General features: G+C 47.5%; 1 protein-coding gene and 1 non-coding gene across 6 annotated transcripts in view; one reads left to right on the top strand and one right to left on the bottom strand.

Moving 5' to 3' along the window:
- CDK5RAP2 (CDK5 regulatory subunit associated protein 2) overlaps positions 1 to 19,556 on the bottom strand; it is a 169,162-nt gene that overhangs the window by 28,187 nt on the left and 121,419 nt on the right. For all 5 annotated transcript variants that reach the window (XM_059143514.1, XM_059143516.1, XM_059143517.1 and 2 more), the window contains 4 exons: positions 17,761 to 18,337; positions 15,767 to 15,999; positions 5,380 to 5,428; positions 2,607 to 2,782 (listed from right to left, as the gene is read on the bottom strand). In XM_059143514.1, the coding sequence (XP_058999497.1) occupies positions 2,607 to 2,782; positions 5,380 to 5,428; positions 15,767 to 15,999; positions 17,761 to 18,337 (1,035 nt within the window). The remainder of the gene's footprint in view (positions 1 to 2,606; positions 2,783 to 5,379; positions 5,429 to 15,766; positions 16,000 to 17,760; positions 18,338 to 19,556) is intronic.
- TRNAN-GUU (transfer RNA asparagine (anticodon GUU)) lies at positions 14,485 to 14,558 on the top strand. Its single transcript has one exon. It is a non-coding gene; the product is annotated as a tRNA-Asn (tRNA).

The raw sequence follows: 19,556 nt of genomic DNA, 5'->3' as shown, positions 1-19,556 counted from the left end.
AACATTCCCAGTCGAACTGGACACCACTTATTAATTATGCAGCCCCAACCAAGGAGAAGGAAACACTAGATGCGTCTTTACAAAATGGGAGAAAAATATCTGTCCCTCCTCTAATAAACATCCTTCCGACAAATGCTAACTCTTTAATACCATAAATCCTGCAAGAAGCAACCAGCAAAAACCGTGTGTGTATCTTTGGCCTAGTAGTTCCACCTTACAGAATCTAGGTTAAGATAATGTACCGAAATAAGGGGAAAGCTTCATGTTCAAAGACATTCCCTGCGGCAGTGTTCACAATTGTGAAATTTTAGAAATGACTTAAATGTTCAGCAAAAGGGGAACATAAGGAAAACTGCAGTTCAGCCATTCAACGGACTATTCTAAAGCCACTAAAAATGATGGTATGTAACAACATGTCAGAAAGCTTATGATAGAATGTCAAGTGCAAAGAGGAAAAATACTAAATTATCTCTCTACTTAGAATATAAACATGACAAAAGGAAAAAACAGATGCACAGACCAAGAGTCTGAAGAGAAGCAAACCAAAAAAGCTAAGAGTGGGCTTATTAGAATGGCTCCAGAGCACTGCCCCCCCAGGGAAAGTGCCTGCTAATGCACAAGGAGGGCGTGACAAGCCCAAGGTCATGAGTCACCAGAATCATAAGACATAAGGAGATGCCTAAAAGGTTCTGTATTAGAAATAAACCAAGACTGGCGTGGCAGACATGTGGGAGGGTAGAAAAAAGAGAGGCGGACAAAAGAAACCGAGAGCGAGGTGCCCAAACTGTAGCAGAAGGGTCTGAAAGAACAGGGGTCCCACATATTCCCATTAAGTGATCTGGCTTGCTGTACTGTTGACCCTCACGCCCTTGTAATTCCTCCAGCCCTCAATCAAGGGTGTTCCTCCCACAAAAAAGAGTCTCAGGGGTTCTTGGAAATGGACTGAATTCCTTGCCAGGCTGATACAGTGCAGAAGGAAGTGCAGCTAAGGACAGGAAAACAACTCATGGGTCTGACCCACATGAGGAGAAGGCAGATCAAAGAGCCTGAAATAACCGAGAGAAACCTAGTATGTAGAAACTCACAGAAATCACACAAGGATACAGCCAGAAACCCAAAGAAAGCAAATCTAGGTGAGGAGCCCGGCTAACACCGCACTTCTATGAAACACGGGTATTTGTTGCTCTGAGTATTTTCAAACTGTGCTCCTCCAGTCCCACGGTGTCCCAGAGGAGCCTCAGGAGCCGCTGTAGAGGACAAAGTCTCACCCATATCTTAATTACATATTAGGCCTCCATATAAAGTTCATCTGAAACAAAGTGGGGAGTTGTTGCTAAAACAGACTTTGAATTTTTGAAAACAAGTTCTATGTGATCAGGTGTCAACAAAAAGCGTTTAGAGGGGCGCCTGGGTGGCTTAGTAGGTTAAAGCTCTGCCTTTGGCTGGGATCATGATCCCAGGGTCCTGGGATTGAGCCCCACATCGGGCTCTCTGCTCAGCGGGGAGCCTGCTTTCTCCTCTCTCTCTCTCTGTCTGCCTCTCTGCCTACTTGTGATCTCTGTCAAATAAATAAATAAAATCTTTAAAAAAAAAAAAAAAAGTGTTTAGAAAGGAGGTGCCAGCGTCTGACTTGTGCTCTGGATCCATTCTGGCTGCCTTGCATGCATAACCACTGGAAGAAAGGAGAGACCAGAGGATGTCAGCTAAGGTCCAGAATCTATACCAGGGGTCAGAAAACCACAGCTCCTGGGTCAAACCCACCCACCACCTATTTTGGTAAATAACAGTTTCTTGGAACAGAGCCACACTCATTCACTTACATTTTGTCTACGGCTGCCTTCTGCTACAACAACAGGATTGAGTAATTACAACAAAGACCATATGTTCCACAAAGCCCAAAATATTTACTATCTGCCCTTTCCTAGGAAACATTCGCCAATCCAATACCTCATACCTAATACCCCAACAGGAGGTAATCGAAACTACAAATACAGAGGAGGTAAAGGAGAGCTCAGGGGCACGTGGAGGTTCCGGAGGCTGATGCTGCCAACTGAGCCCATGGCCCAAGGTCAGTGGCAGGACAAAGGGGCTGACCCAGTGGACAAAAGGTCACACCCTGAAGGGAAACACTGCAGATCACTAGAATTACAAAATATCCTAACAGGGGTTCAGGGGGACGGTGGGTGGTTAGGTAACTGGGGCAGCTGTACAATTCCAAGCATGGGTCTTCAAAGTGACAGGGTCTCAGAAGAGCCTGAAGGGAAAAACGGGAAATTAACCAGACTTGGAATGGACACAGAATCTCAGGGTCTGCCAGTCTGGTTTCTGCCACTGTTAGAAGAGCAAGGAAATGGCGAATCACATAATAAGTCATCATTAAGAAATAAAAATGACTCTTCCCCAATCACCAACACTTTCAACAACCGCAGCTTTCCCCAGTGATAAATGAGAGTCTGAATGACCAGCTCTGGCCCTGCCAGGATCTCCCTCCATCAGACGAATATTCAAATGTCACTACACTCTGCTTACTCAGGCAAGATGGCAAATTACTGTTTAGACCAGGAAGCCTTGGCCGCCTCTAAAATGCTGAGCAAAGCTTAGCTTACCTTGAGAAAAATGGTTCGTCACTACCGAGGTCTTCCCGGTCTCGCTGTCTTGCTTCTGGTCTTGTGAGAGGACGGACGACTTCTCAGACATTTCATAGTCGGATAACGCATGAGAGGCAGATGGCTCAGGAGACTCAGGGAGGATGTGCTGGTAGGTGATACCGTCTTCTTCCAACCTTCACCATCAGGATTGAGAGAGAAATTGTTCCCCACACTAAGATCCCAAGCCAGGACCAGGACTTGGGAACACTTAAGGTTACTTGGCCCTTTGTAATCTCCCCGTATTTGCAACTTTGTTTTGGAGCCCTTTTGTTTCTCCAGAGCATTTTATTAGGGAGGACACTCTAAAACCAAAAAGCGCTCAGTGGGCTTGAGTCTGGAGCCAGTGAAGATGGGGAAGCCACTGTCTGACTCATGGGGAGGGGCCCTCTGCGAGAGCACGAGTCAGTGCCCACTCTGTACTGGGCGTGTTAGACATACAGTCTTACTCAGTCCCCATAGAGACCCTTTGAGCTAGAGAGGACTATCCTGCAGACTCGGGGAGCCTGAGGCACAAGCTTGCCCACAGTCTCACCACTTGAGCCCAGGTTTGTCTGTCTCTGCAGCCCTAGGAGAATGCGGGAGGCCAACCCAAACCCATGAAGTGGCCTTATGGGTTTAAAAATCTCAAAACCCTCAGGGCCCCCATGCAGGTCCCAATGCTACCACTCTGGCAATCATCTGATTAACCTGTATTTCCCAAGAGCCACCTGAACCATAAGGAAAAACACCCTAAACTGGGTGAAAAGCCCACATGAATCTCCATTATAGATAAGCTCCTTAATTTAAGCTCTTTTTTCCCTTCTACTTTTTCCTATTACTTCTTGTCTCATTATTCATGAGCTCAGACAAGAGCAAAGGACTCCAAAGCTGCAACGCATTCATTAACAGGTAAACACCAGATGCAACTTCACTCAGACAGTGTGATGGATGCACGGGCTTGCCACTGCCTTGCAAAAGTGCCGAATGGGCCAAGGGCACCCATTTAATTAGCTTAGGAGTGACCCGTGTGAGTGCTAAGCCTACAGCGGAAAAAGGCAGAACAGAAGGAAAAGAAACCAACCTGTCAGGGATGGGAAGGGGGACACATGGCTGAGGAGGACTGAAGCAGGCTCCCTGCCTCCTTCCAGCCCCCTCTCCAAGCAACCACGGTCGTCTTTCACGACAGCAAATCTGATTTTGTCTGGCCCCAGCTTATTCTCCTTCAAAGACCCCCCTCTTCCCATAGTACAGAATTTGGACTCCTAACACAGAATCTGAGGACCAGCCCAGCACAGTCCCCTCTGCCTCTCCAGCCTCGACCCTCAAGTTCCCTGCACCAGCTCGCAGGGGCCACATCGCTCTTGCCTCATACACACTCTCCGACAGTCCCTGCCCCGGGCCTCTCACCCTTTAGATCTCAGTTAAGACTGTCTGCGCTCTGGGAGGCCTTGCTTGCCCTCTCCACAAGCCCGCCACTGAGATGCGATCCATTATTAGGAGGATGGAAGTAGAGGGCTGAACGGGGAGGGATCTGTGAAAACACTGCGGTGGGAAAGGAGTGCTTCTTCTGAACGTACAGATGCTCTGATTGAAATGTCCTCTGGTAAGCTGGGATGTGTCCCCACCTGCTTACTCTATGATGCTGTGGCCTTCGTGATGCCAAGAAATTCCAAAACTCTGGTCTCTGTCTCTTTATTTGACCTCCAGAAGCCCAAAGGTCTGCTGCTCCAAAGAGGAGGGAAATACCCGTAGCACTCCCAACGGTCAGAACCTTTAAACCAGGAACCAGAGGGGGCGAGACCGTGACATTTCCTGTAGGCCATCAAGGCAAACTAAGGAAGTACACAACATATTTATTCCATCAACAGTTTTTGAATTCTAACTATGAGCCAAATAATTAAGGCGGAAGCAGGTATAGAGATATTCAAGACACAGTCTTTGTTCTCAAAAGGTAATATACAACAATAATAAGAGAACAGAGTCTGACAGATTCAAGTTCAAACCCCAGCTCTGCTTCTTAATGGCAAGCATGCAATTCCGACCCTTGTCCTAAAATGGGAACAGTGCTTGCATGGTAGTGTCAGCAAGGATGCATGTGAATGCCTAGGGAAGCAGCCAACACACACCAACACCCACCGTTCACGCTAGCTCCTTTCCTCTGTCGAGGAAGTCTGCGAGTGGAAAGACAAATGCAGGGCGTACTACAACGCCATGTGCTAAGTGCTGTAATGTGACAACATGCCAAGTACTACAGGAAAAATAACTGATCCTGGAATGCAGAAGAGAGACGGGGATGTTGGGGAGAGCCAGGTTCACTGCTATATCAATGGACTCTGAAGAAGGATTTTCAAACTACAGCAGGAAGAAGTCAGGCACAGGCTGCAGAACAGTAAAAAGTCAGGTAAGACTGAAGCATGAGAACACGAGAGAAAGAAAGATGGGTCGGACTGAGCAGGGCCTCAAAGCTCAGGCTAAGGCATCTGAAATTGATCCTGCAGGGCCCAGGAGCCAACAGGAGGAACGTGTCATCCTCGTCAAAGCACCAGGCAGACCGACGTCAGGAATGGCCCAAAACAACTGAATGAAGGCTGCAGGGTACACGGAGCAAACGCCTGCTTGTGCGCGGCCGCGGCCAGTTTCCTAAGTGTGTGCCTTACCCACGAGCAGCGGGAAACCAGCCGACCAGGAGGGAGCCGCCACACCCAGTGGACAAACCCACCCCACAAGCTTCTCCCCCATGCCACACGCTCACCTCTCCATCGCTTCGTTCTGGGGACTCTTGTCCACTTCAGCGGATTTCCCTGGGAGCAGAAAGAACATCAAGAAGGAGGAAGACGTTAAAAATAAACCAACACTGCACCTGTGGGACAAATAATACATTATATGTTCATTTTAAAAATTTGAGAAAAGAAAGAAAGAGAGAAAGAATAAAACCCAGTATTCCCTAATAATTTCTTGCTGATACACTTGCAGAGGCCCCATTCCATTTGCTTAAATACTCTTCGTAACAATCCTGGAAATTTAAAGGAGGATCACCAAGAACACACTCAGACCAGCGGCTGCTCCTTCAGCCCCGCTCTGGCAGCAGTTCTAGGAGGGAGGGGACAGGCCTGAATCTAAGAACCCATCCCCAAGGTGCTGCTAGGTGCAGGTTCTTTTCCCACCTCTAAAAACTCAGATACTAACAGAATACACGCTTGTTACAGGAAATGGGTAACGAACAAGAAAAAGAACGTAACATAACGTCCTCAGTACGGACATGTTATGGATTTCCTTCCGTTCTTTCTTCCGTGTATTTTGGCATGGGTGACACTGTACGTGACTTCACCTTTTCCCTTCGTATTTCATTCCAAGGACGCTTCTTACTGAGTTTTGCCTTGGAAACCTAATTTGGAAGGACTGCATTACTATTCCACTGCAGGGAGGCATGTACCGTAGTTTCTGCCAGTCCCCTATTTGACATGTAGGTCATCTCCAATTTTTCACTTTTATAAGTCAATAAAATAAACATCTTTGTACATACAGCGTTATCTGCATGTAAATGATTTCCTAAGGAGAGACTCTCAGAAGTGGGATTAGCAGGAAGAGGAGTATATGAGTACAGATGAATAAGCCAGGGCCTGAGGCAGGGGAGGGACGACGAGAAATGGCGAAAGAAAACAAAATAAAGCCGAGAACGTAAGTGGGCAAAAGATGCACTGCTCTCTCCTGCATGGCAGGCTTTGCTGTTTGAAAGGAAACACAGGAGCCCAGGTTTCAAAGAGACTAACAACTTCATGTTAAAAATACTTCAGAACTCTGGAAATTGCAGACTGGGATGAGCTCTTTGAAGAAGCTAACGCGTGGCTAAAGAAAAAAACAAACCCTTCTCGAGCTGCACTTGAAAAATGAGACTATAATTAAACGGCACCCACACATTCCATTTTCAAAACTACTCCGAAAAGGGAAAGTTCTTGAACATCACAGCACGGAGGAAAAGAGCACCAGAGACTCACGCATTTGCCTTGTGCCTCGTGGACCCCACATGTGTGCTCCCCGGTGCTGCTATTGGAGCTCCCTCAACACCCCAGCAGGACAACAGTGGGCAGAGAGAGCCAGTGAGACATCCCGAGGGCTTGAACATCACCTGCCACTGCAGGGCACTGGCGGGCACCAGGAAGGAGTCACACGGGGCCCTCGAGATCAGGTGCGAGGCCCCAAGTATGATGATGACAACGTCCTCTGGCCTCACATCGATCCCACTGGCACAGCGTCAGGATCTCCGTTTAACAGTGAAGCGGAAATCCAAGAGATCTGCCGTGTCCCCTCTCTTCCTCCGACATCCCATCACCTACTTCACTGTAAGCTCCAGCTAAGCAAGGGATCTGGAGACACTCCAGAGCTAGCTCGACCACAAATCTAGGTCTCGATCCTCTTGGTTACATCCTGACCAAAAACACCACGACATTCTAACACCCCAGAAGGTAGGGGGAGGGTGACAGGCCCTCTACTGCATAGAGGGGCTCCACGCCTGTGTCCTCTACACTCAAGAGGGGAAATCGCCATCTGCCTGGGGCAATTTCCCAGACACTGACTGGAAGTCCCAGGCCTCAAGACCACCGTGAACAGGCAGAGACAACTGTTGTTAGAACAGCTCAGCACTTTCCATCTCGCACCTGCACGGGGCTGCTCCCCAACATTCAGCTGCCACCCTGACGATGGGCCATCTGCCCAGCCCAGCCCTCCAAAGGGCTCAGGAGTCTACACGCACCAGCCATGCACATGACAGCGTCGTCTCCTGCTGCAGCAGACCAGCGAGCTTTCGGACACACACCTCAGCAACTTCACCGGCTAGGGGATCACTGCTCTGGGGCACGCTCTAAGCACTCTGGAACTCCTGACCATGAATTCATCGTGTACCTATCACAAAAACCTCTCTTCGATTCCTAACAAAATCCACGACCAGAGAAGGAAATGCCCTGAGGCCATCCAAAGCCCGGGCTTCTCTGTCTTCGAACAGGACATCCTGTGCGGAGCTGCTAATGACTCCACAATTATATTCTGCCCATTCCCCTGCCACGACGGAATGCTTTAAAGCCAAATGACAAATTGTTAGTGTGGGACTCACAAGGCCATCATGACAAGCGATGCACTGAATTCCATGGTGGAAACTGCCTTCACACAGGTGACAGGGTACCATCTGTCAGCCTATTCAGGAAGCTTAGGAAGCATGTCATGAAGGCGCTGCTCCCATCTTTCAGGCAAATCTTACCACTACACTGAAAGGCTGTAGAGTAGGTGGCAGTGACAGGGGGAGGGGGAACTTCATCCTTTCAAACAAAAAGCCTTCTACTTATCCGATCCATACCGGAACCAGCAAGAGAACTATCCTGCGCGACAGTCTTGTAACCGGTCGGCCCTTCCTCCTGCCTGCACTGATCCATCCCGAACACTGCCTCTGTTTGAAAAGCCTCTTTTGAAACAGTCCCCCTCATTCCAAATCCACCAACCGTACAGAACTCAGTTCTAATATCATAACCTGGCATCTCCTATGTGACCCAAATACTCCTCCCTTTGCATCCACTAGTCATTTGTAGAACCTATTTGCAGTTCCTCCCACATGCCTGTGCCTGATGCTGAGGGTAAGGGACGGACGAGGCTCCATCGTAACCTCAGTGAGTTCACAGCTGCGGGGGGATGAGGGACCCAAAAGACAAATGACACTACACGGCTGTCACAAGGGGTGGCACGAGATACCATGGGAAGGCCTGCAGAGGAAAGGAACGTGAGCCAGCCTGGACCACCCGGGACAATTTAGAGGAGGTGACCAGGGACACACGTCTGAGGCAGGAAAGAACTGCTGCATAAAAATACGAAGCTGCTAAGGGGCCACATGGAGGGCTGATTCTATGGATACTTAGGAAAGAGCTTCCATTTTCTATGATCGCCTGCCTACCATGCTAATTATACTTCGCACACCCCCTTTACCACTCCTAAAATACCCTTCCCCAGTGATTTGCAATATGGAAGGTTGAGCTCTAATACCCTTTCCTCCTGGAAGCCTTCCCTTTGGAGCTCAGGGGCGCCTCATTCCGAGCCCCCACTACGCGGGCCAGACAGAGTCAGAGGATGCTGAATCAAAGGGCTCCCGAGAGTAAGATCCAAACCACATAAAACTATCAGTATTGTCACCAAATCCTGACTGAACACTACAAGTACGGCCCCAGCTTAGTTTGGGAGCCAGGACAAAACAAGGCCCCCATCTTCCAGGAGTCTATGCCCTGAAGAAATACAATGTGCCCACAAGGCTTCATTGCTGTCACCCCCTGTGCTCCCAAGAATGGTTAGACGGGATACCACACTTCAAATAATCTCATTTAATCCTCACAAATAACTGGGCAACATAGGTACTATTCCCCCCCACAGGAAATGTGACCATTAAGAGGGTACGAGAAGCATAAAGCTGGGATTTGAACTCAAGTCTTTCTGGCTCCAAAGATTCTGTTCTTTCCACCCAGCAAAGAGTGTCCATCACGAGGCCAGACACAACCGTCATAGGCAAGCTACAACCAACCCAGAATAAAAAACAAAACAAAGAGTTTTGCATCTACTTGAGGTGAACAAAAAAAGCTTCCTAGAGGATGAACAGAATTCCTAGAAGAGAAGAGAAAGTACAAACCTTCTAGAAAAGGGACTGGTTTGAGCAAAATCCCGGAAGTGGGGAAATGCAAGCAAGGCCTGCAACACAGAAGTACCAGCTCGGACGCCCAACCGGGCAGGAGTGTGAGAGGCACCACATCAAGGCGGTCAGGAGGCTAGGCTGTGGAAGCAAACTGCCTGGGCTCAAACCCAGACTTGGCCACTCCTTGGGTGACCTCGAGCAAGTAACTTCCCTTCTCAGTTCCTCATTCATTCAATGAAGGTGGTAAGTAGTAGCTACTCATAGGCTGAGAACATACCCAACACAGAACGCACAGCCTATAAAGCCCAGCCTTCCTCACCACTTCTCCATCATCATCACCGTCATTCTCGCTGAGCGGGGAGTGAGCGGGACAAGGCAGACTATAGAAGGCCTTGGAAGAAATGCATGGTGTAGGTTCATCCCCGCAGGCACAGGAGAGTCAAGGACCCCCACAACTGTCCTCTACCCATGTGGCTACACCCTGACACATGTGGTGAGCTCATGGGGGAAAGAGACCACCTCACAACCTCCTCGGTACCCTCCCCAGTGCTGACTCAGAAATACCCGAGGAGCACACAGTATTCCTGACTTATGCTACTGGCCTCGGGAGGCACCAGGAACAAGGACACCATGGGACTGCAACACCAGCTCTCGATCTGCTTTGGGTCCCAGCGCACTTCAGGAATCGGAGTTATAGGTCCCCTCCCTGAAAAAAGGCACTCAGAAAATCTTGCAGGATTCTGGACCCTAGCGAAATCCCTAGCCTGCAAAGCTAGAAAAGATCCCGGCTCTGGTCCTGACGAAGAGGGGGAAAGCACACTATCATCCTACTTCCTGGGTTCTACCAAGTAAACATTATTAAAGGAAAGCAAGGATATGTACAAAGATTCCAAGACACTGTTCTTTTAATAGCCCCAAACTGGAAACACCCTGAATGTCCACCTAATGGGGAATGATTAAGTAAATTATAGTACGTTCATACAGAAGAATGTTCTGCAGCCACTAAAAATTACAATGTAGGTTAGTATTTATTATCTACAGCTGAACAAAGGGGAAGGTTGCAAGCAATTCTGGTTCTACAAAAAATACACATACATATAAAAAAGATCTGGAAGTATAAACTCCAGGGTGTTCATTTTTGCTGTATAAATAATGCAACTATAGGAGTATTTGCTTATCTGTTATTCCACAATAAACATGTACTACTTTGTATTAAGAAAAAAAAGACTATATTTAAAATTTTTAAGAACTCATGCTATGCAACCGCCTCAAATATAAAACTATTCTACAATAAGCTCCTTTCATAATTCAGAAGCCAAACCCCTTAGATAGCATCCAAAAAAGAGACCCACCTCTGTTACATTTTATTCTCTAAGAATAGGAGTTGTCGTGAGGTACCTGAGACTTTTATGCCTTTTGTACAAGAAAATAAAGTTCTATATTTGTGTTGTCTGCGAAGCCTGAAATGCTTCTGCTTCCAGAACCCGCAGGAAACAAGAATTGAGATCTCCTTGGGCTTGTCAAGGTAAATAAGTAAAAAACATATCAAGGTGGGGGGCAGTTGGATGAGGGAGAGAGGGCAGCCGGTGCCAGAGGCACTCTCGCTCAGCCTCCCACTTCCTCAGGCCCTGGTTGAGGGTTTGTAGGAAGAAGAGAGAGACAGACAGAAAATGCCTCAGGCCAGGAAGATACAGCTCTATCTTGAGGACCCAGTTATTTCTCCAATATTAAAATAAAAACTAGCTTTTTTGGAAACTCTTAGTCAGGAGAAAGTGGATTTCACAAAGCTGGGAAAAGTCACCTGTCCCTGTGTCCTTGGGCCTCGAGGTCCGGGGCAGCTGGACTAGGACAACAAGTCTGCAACAGGCCTAAGCTGCTGGGTTCCGCAGAAAACTTGGGAAACATTCCCTGGGCCCAGAAGCCCAGACTATCCCACGTTCCATCTTGGAATTAAGTTGAACATATGTGGACCCTCACGAGCCATCTGTTTTGTAATGTATGAAGACAGAAGAACTAAGGTCAAACCTTGGTTTTGCCAAGTCGGTTGTAACTTTAGGCAACTGATATTCCTCTGTAAGGCCAAGTTCCTCCAGTAAAACAGGTTGTTCTGAGGACAAGCCCCCGACTCAGAACAGGTAGAGACACTGGCAAGTGCAGAGCACCTGGGAGCCATGCACCCAGCACTGAGTCGAGGCTTTGTGCTCGTGATCTAGCTCTTACAGCTCACCAAGGAAAGCCTCTGATCTCGAGCAGAAGGAACATGACCTGACTTACATTTTGAAAAGATCACTCTATTGTGCAGGAAGGGGCCACGGCAGGACATGGGGGGGGGGGGGGAACCCGGACCCCCAGGGGGGCAAGGACTACAGTAACCCATAAGAGGAGACTGCAGCAAACCAGAGCCATGGCAGCAATGAGGTGGTGCGAGTTGGTCAGATTTACAACACACACTGAGGGCAGAGCCTCGAAGGGGCAGCGAGTGGGTGGGAGGAATACTGGGTGGTAACCACTTAGAAATCCAGGGAGAAAGCATGTCCCCCAGGAGGGAGAGGACTGACCACATCCAAATCTACTGTCAAGGTGAGGGAGGTGCAGCCCAAAACCAATGGCCAGGTTCAGCAAAGTGGCAGGTGTCAGTCCCTTGGGCACATGCCGTCTCCCTGGAGAGGCTGGGATGTCTGAAAGCCCAATTCCAGGCGCTTTGAGAGAGAAAGGGGGCTGGAAAGCATACTGATGGATATAAAGGAGAGAGACAAAAATAAAGACTTCATATAGGCAATTTAAATGGATAAAGTTTTAACTTTGGAACTACTTTCATATTTTTCATTTTATTCAAAAAATAAAACTAAATCAGAAAAATGGGGGAGGGGAAGCCTAACATTGAGCACAAGGAGAACGAAGTAAATATAATTACATTTCAAGTGAATCACATATCAACACTGTAAAAAGAATGAAGCCAAGGAACTTTTAAATTTAATATCGGACTATATACCCTTAGCCTAAAAACTAGAAGAACTATGGGGCGCCTGGGTGGCTCAGTTGGTTCAATGTCTATGGGGCGCCTGGGTGGCTCAGTTGGTTCAATGTTTGCCTTAGGTTTAGGTCATGATCCCAGGGTCCTGGGATCGAGCTCCATGTCAGGCTCCCTGCTCAGGGGGGAGCCTGCTTCTCCCTCTCCCTCTGCCTGCCGCTGCCCCTGCTTGTGCTCTCTCTCTCCTTCAAGTACATAAATAAAATCTTTAAAATAAAAAAATAAATAAATAAAAGGACTACAAACAAATCATGATGTTTTCATAGGTCTGCTTCTCTCAGTGGTATGGAGAGGGCCGTTCCGGACCTATTTGTGTGTATCACAAAGACGTGAACACAGGAGCAGGTACACTGATGTAGTGAGCACCGGGACCCTCACGACTGGAGATGGGGAATAACGTGGAAGCAGAAATACCACGAAAAGACACAGTGGGTTGGTCTGGAATTGGAGGCACCTACTCTGAAACCGTAATTCTTTAAATAAATTACCTATATGTATGTATGCATGTGAGATATATCTTAGTGCTGCCTGCTAATGGGCAAAAACACCCAGCACCAAATCAGTTTTTAAATAGCATGCCCCTTTCAGATGAACCAGGGGCACCTGGGTGGCTCAGGTATGATCCCAGAGTCCTGGGATCAAGCCCTGCATTGGGCTCTCTGCTCAATGGGAAGCCTGCTTCTCCCTCTCCCACTCCCGCTGCTTGTATTCCCTCTCTCACTATCTCTCTCTCTGTCAAACAAATAAATAAAATCTTTTTAGAAAAATAACAAAAAAAAAAAAAATAGAGGCCCTTCCCATTGCAGGGAGAAGAATCTTTGACAAAGAAAGAAAGAAGATGAACCAGGGCTCCCTGGAGAAATGACTAATTCAGGGCAGGGACAGTATCAGTGAGGCTGGAACATCTTTTTTTGTTCCAGAAAGTACAGACGTGCTCCCCAAGAAGATGGAGACCCGTCAAAAGGAATTACCACTCTTCAAATCTCAAACAATTTGAGCATCAGTAGAATGATGGAATGAAATATAGTCTATTGAATAAAATAAGAAGCTACAAGTCGACATTAATAAACAAATATAAACAAGCAACAAACATATAAACAAAAAGGGAGATAAAAGGAAGAGTTCATCCTTCCAGCAGATGCCACCTGATAAAAAAATGAAGAAGGAATGATGGAATGAGGAAAAAGATCACCACATTGCCAGCAGCGTAGTGACAGCAGAGACAAGGAAAGTCCAGGAAAACTCAGGTAAACGTCTGAAGAGGAGACAGATGCTTACAGGATCACATAGTACGCCCCACTGATTACTTGTATATCACACAGGAAAATACTGTCATTTATAGCAGAGAAACAGGACACACATCACCTCAACCCAAGTGATCAAAATTATTTTCACCGGCATGCCTGGGTGGCTCAGTGGGTTAAAGCCTCTGCCTTCAGCTCAGGTCATGGTCTCAGGGTCCTGGGATCAAGCTCCGCATGGGGCTCTCTGCTCAGCGGGGAGCCTGCTTCCTCCTCTCTGTCTCTCTCTGCCTGCCTCTCTGCCTACTTGTGATCTCTATCTGTCAAATAAATAAATAAAATCTTTAAAAAAGAAATTATTTTCACCAACAACAGCACAAACCGGTGGCACGTGCGTCATAAACACGATACCAAGAGAACAGAATACTTAATGCAGCATTCCTGCCAAAACCACATAACTAGTCTCACTGAATTTATCTAAACTAATCCCAAAAGAAACAACAGATAATCCTAAACTGGGGCAGTGGCCTGAACTCTTTAAACAGGTCCTCATCATGAAAGAGAAGGTTAAAGACAACCAAAGACACACAACAACTAAATGTAATGTGGGGAGTGGGTCCTGGATCGGAATCAGGAATAAGACTCATAAGACATTACTGAATCAATTAGTGAAATTTTAATGTAGACTGTATATGATATAACAACCCTATGTCATGGGTTTAATAATGGTGCTGTGGCTATGTAAAAGAGTGTCCTCAGTTTGAGGCACCACACACTCCGATACTTCTAGGGGGAGGGGAAAAGGGACATGATATCGCCAATCCACCCTTGGAGGGTGGGTTGATGATGATGACAGTGATAATAATAGTGGGTTTCTGCGTAATAATAATAATAATAATGATAATGTTGGGCGCTTGGAGGGGTGCCTGGCTGGCTCAGTTGGTGGAGCGTGTGACTGTTGATCTCAGGGTCATGAGGTTTGAACCCCATGCTGGGTGTAGAGATTAGTTAAAAATAAAATCTTTAAATAACAATAATAATAAATTGTGTATACAGATGGTCCCTGACTTATAATGGTGCAATTTATAATTTTCAACTTTAGGATGGTGTGAAAGCAACAGGCATCCAGTAGAGACTGTATTTCAAATTCTGAATTTCCATCTTTTCCTGGGCTAGAGATAATGCAGTACGACTGTGCCTTGCGATCCTGGCAGTGGCAGCGAGCCACGGCTCCCAGTGAGCCGTACCATCACGAGGGTCATAGTGGATACAACCATCTTGGACCCATGCGGCCATTCTGCTTCTCACTTTCAGTACAGCCTTCAATGCAGAACATGAGACAGTCAATATTTTATTATAAAAGCGGCTCTGTAGGAGGGTATCACCCAACTGTAGGCTGCTGTGAGGGTTCTGAGCACGTTTATGGTAGGGTGGGCTAAGCTATGATGGTGGGTAGGTTAGGTGTGTTAAACACACTTTAGATTACGATGTTTTCAATTTTATGATGGGTCTATTGGAATATAATCCCATCATAAATCAAGGAAGATCTGAATACACAGAAAGAAAGAGAAAATGACAAAGCAAATATGGCAAAACTGATGAAGTAAACAGTATAAAAGAATTCTTCATTCTAGTCTCAAAAAAAATTGCAAATGATTGTATTTTTTATTTAAATGCGATAACATCTACTAAAGTACCTAGCACACAGCAACTGTTTAACAAAGGTTCTATTTCATCCTTCTTCTAACCACCTCTGACCCTTGAAAATATTTTTTTCACCCATAAACACCTGGGGTTTTTGTTTGCTCGTTTTGCTGAGTCTTGCCAACATTTAAAACTTAGGAGTTCTTAGCACCTCTCCCCCAACAAAAAAAAAAAGAAAGAAAGAAAAGGAAAAAAAAGATTTCCACCTTCTCTTAAATTAAGAGCAACCTAGGGCACGAGGCAGGTGCCAGGGGCGGTGCCTCCGAGCCGGCCTCACTCCTGTGCCTCACCAACCGGAGCCCGGGTTTAAACAGGGGGGACCATCAAGCCCATGGAAGCGTCACTGGAAGGAAGAGCAGCCGGCGTGGTCCTGCTGTCACCTCATCAGAGCAGAGGTAAAATAAGTGCTGCCGAGGAGTCGGCTCCTCCCGGGCCCCTCCAAAAGAAGTCCTGGATGAATAAATGAAGGGTCTTAAGACTCACAATCCCTTGCCCCACTTACCGTTGAGAAACAGCTTTTCCAATTTCTCGAGCAGCTCCGCACATTGATTCAGCTGCTCCTGGAAACCCTCGGCCACGGAGTGATCCACGTCGCTGGCCTGAAGCAACTGCTCGAACGCCGTGATCATGGCGTTCATATGTTGCCGGTAGATGACACAGATGCCGTGGCTATCCTTAATCTGCTGTCTTTGAAGGGAGAGCTCCCGGGCTTGGGACTGAACTAATGAATCGTATCTGATAAAAGCGGGGGGAGGGGAGGAGAGAAAATGCTTGCACCATTTTAGAATTGAATTTTTGTGACCTTAACACTAATTGGAAAAATGACAGAGCACAATTTTTAAAAGCCTGCAGCTATACAAGTATACATACTTCTAGAAAAATTGGAAGTCTGCAAGGTCACTCCTTCGATTTCAAAACAGCCAACAAATGCTGGAACAAAGGTTCTTCTGCAATATTCTTAACCTTATAAAGCCCCCAATTACAGTACAGACTGGCAAGAACTCAAGAGGACAATTAGTTTCCATACATTCTTCAAAAACAGTATTCTAAATTATAGAAACAAGTGCTCCAAGGGCCAGCAGACCTACTGCAAATTCTCGTGAAGAACAAAAAAGAAACTGTAACACAGGAACACCAAAACAGGGGTCTCTCCTCTCGACCGAAAGGTCAGGGAGTAATCATAATCCTAAAGACCATTTATGGAGGGTCTGTGACCTGTCAGTCACTGCACTAGGTGTTTTTAATAAGTTAACTGCTCCTCGCCATCTCCAGACAAACGGACACACCTCCTCATTTACAGGGAAACCAAACTCAGATCGCCAAGTTAAACAGGGAAGGTTTCGGACTCAAACACAGTCTGCCCTCAAAGCCCATGCTCTATTATACAAGACTACCTCCTGACACCACATGTCTTTTCCAGAGCAAAACACAAATTAAGGAAAACACAGCTCCTGTTAACCACAGCCACAGTCGCCTGGCCCCAGCGTGGCCTGGCGAAGATGCTGACCCTTCAGTTCAGCGTGTTCCCCTTCCCTGAAGAGGACAGTACGTGGGGCTGCTGACCCCCTCTGCTGGCGAGCACACATGTAAGGGTCACATGACAGCTGCGCGGAAGGTGGGCGGTTTCTTGGGTGAGGAAGGACACGAGAACTAAGGTGCAACGGTGCGGGCCTGTGCACCGGCCTCACCTCGGAGCAACACCGTCCGCGTCCTCGGACCGTCCGCTCAGTCACAGCAGCCTCTTCGAGCCTCAATTCCTCATCCACGGACACATGTTCAAGAACACCTTTCCAGGTGATTTTGAGGATTAAATAAGAAAGCGCCTACCTGGGGGGCTGACATGACTGCCGTTCAATAAATACAAGCTTCCTCCCGTCTTGCTGTTCGGGAGGGCTTGAAAAAATTCACTCTGGCTCATGGTAATTCAGAACTATGTGTTTGTCTCAAGTAAGTGACTAATAAAGGTCAACTTTACAAATGATTGCTTTTTTTGGTCATTAGCTCATAAAGCAAAACTCTACATATCTATGTCCATTCAACATGATCTAAGAATTCTTCTCTTTCAAGGGTAAAGACGCGGAAAGTATCTATATTCTTCCTACCTAGGGAATGATGCCTAGGACATCAGTTTCAGTCCCACAGTGAAAGCCAACAATGGGGTCCAGGAGTAAACACTGCCATTCTGCAAACGTACCACAACTCACCAAGCGACTGGAATAATACCTTTCTTTGCCCTCAGTTCCCAGCTTGACGAGGGGAAAATCCACTCTGCCAATTTCAGAAGACACAAAACTAGACTGCTAACAGCCGCTGTTCTTTGTGGTCTCCCGTTCACCCTCCACAGGGCCCAGCTGCCCTAAACCCACCACCAATCCTTCCCCAGTACACAAGCCCCCCCATTGCCGGAGCATTCCCCTGCACTCATGGGCTCCGACCTAGTGGCAACACAGGGGAACTGCAGGCTCCTAGAGTGGGAGAGGCAGCGGTGGGTTGTACCTGGAGGGTGAGAGATCTCTGAACTTATTCTGCAGGTTATGGATTTCACTGAAAAGCTCCATGTTCAAATTCTGCTCCCTCTGCAGCTCGTGCTCCTGTTCCACCAGCTGCTGTCTGAGGCCCTCCAGCAGCCCACCGTCGGTCACCTCTGGAGCCAGCTGACGAAGGATCTTCATGCGCTTCACATAATGGACTTGGTGCAAACTTGAGAATGTCATTTCTTCTTCGTCGGTACTACCCTTGGGCTTGTTCAAGACGTCCTGGCCCCCTTCTGTCCCACACAGAACTGTGATAATGGCCTCGCTGCACTGGGAGTGCTTTTGAAGCTGAAGTAAGAAATTCCGGTAGCCCTCGAGCTCAGTTTCCAAGTCACAGATTTTCTGTTTTAAGTTTTCTGTATCGCTTGAAGTGTCCATTTTTTCAGACTGATGGGTCCCAATCACACTGACTTTGGTGGAAAGCTGGTTCTTAGAACTCGAGTAGGCAGCTACTGAGGTTGGGCCTGGAAAATCTTCAGAAGGATTCTCTTTGCACGTTGGCAAGATGGCAAGGCCATCAGGCTGGCAAATTTCAGAGTCTGCGAATCAAACACACTTATGTCAGTACCTTCTTTGCTGAAATCTACCCCTTCTGTCCCCGCACAGCCTAATAAGCCTCTCTGACTCCAGTCCTTCCTCTTACCTCTCAATCCACCCTCTTCCTCAGAGCAACTATTCTAAAAAGTTCTAAAAAAGAACTAGCTCTAAAAAGACCATGATAACCACCAGCGCCCACCTAAAATTCATCAACATCCCCGCTATGTTGAGGATTAAGCTCAAACTCCTTCTTACAGCATCTGGGACCCTCCACAATCTGGTTCCAGGCAACCTACCCAAGGAGCATCCCCTCACACCTCCTATGGAGATTCCCAGAATTCCTTGCACACACCAGGCTGTTTTGTGTCTCTGTGCTTTTGCATGAGCTGTTCCCTCTGCCTGGAATGTATCTGGTCCTCTACGCCCACTCAGTGAAGTCCTACTCATTCTTCGACATACAGATTCGATTCTCCTTCTGCAAAAGCCCATCTTCAAACTTTGCCAACCTGTCCCTTCCTCTGTGTTTCCACAGCATCCTACACAAACTCGTCCTGGACACACACACCATGTTCTGGGTGCAAATGCAGGAGCGACACCAGTTTGCTTATTTACATAGCCATCAGTGGTTTGGATTCCTCTCTCGTTCCTTCACAGAAGGGACTGGCCTTTCCCCTCCCTTCATGTTCTCAGGACCTGCTTCAGTCCCTCACCCGGACCAGCAGTCCAAAGGGTTGGACAAACACTGGGCAGCGTGTGAGGTGATGTTCAAGAGCAGTAATTCTAAAACCCCTATGACTGAGGACAGCCTTCACTTCCACGTCTAACAGTTTCCAGGAGGTGCCGCGACGTCCCCTGCAGTGTGCTGTTTCACTGACGCACGACCCTGCCGGGAGCTATTTCCTAACAGCTGGTTCCGAGCCCCAAGACGCGCAGCCCAGCCTGTGCAAGCGGTGGAGTCGCACTGAGGAGAGAAGGCGTAGCTCTGAAGTCAAAGAGAAGGCAGACCGCGCCCAGCTTTGCCGCTTGCTGGTGACACACCAGCCCTAGGCAAGTAATTTAATGTCTCAGGGCCTCAGTCTCCCCCCAAAAGATGTCTAAGCAGCTTGTTCTGAGACTTCCAGCTCAGACGTCCAGCTCTGCATCCAGAGCTTCTGTCCTCAATCAGAGCACGCTGCCCACTGTCTAGGGGAAGCTCCGCTCAGGATAAGGGGCGTCTGAATG

This window comes from Mustela lutreola, chromosome 12, assembly GCF_030435805.1.
Source record: "Mustela lutreola isolate mMusLut2 chromosome 12, mMusLut2.pri, whole genome shotgun sequence".
NCBI classification, from domain to species: Eukaryota; Metazoa; Chordata; class Mammalia; order Carnivora; family Mustelidae; genus Mustela; species Mustela lutreola.
The sequence above is the reverse complement of the archived record's forward strand: the minus strand, read 5'-3'. Positions and strand labels throughout refer to the sequence as shown.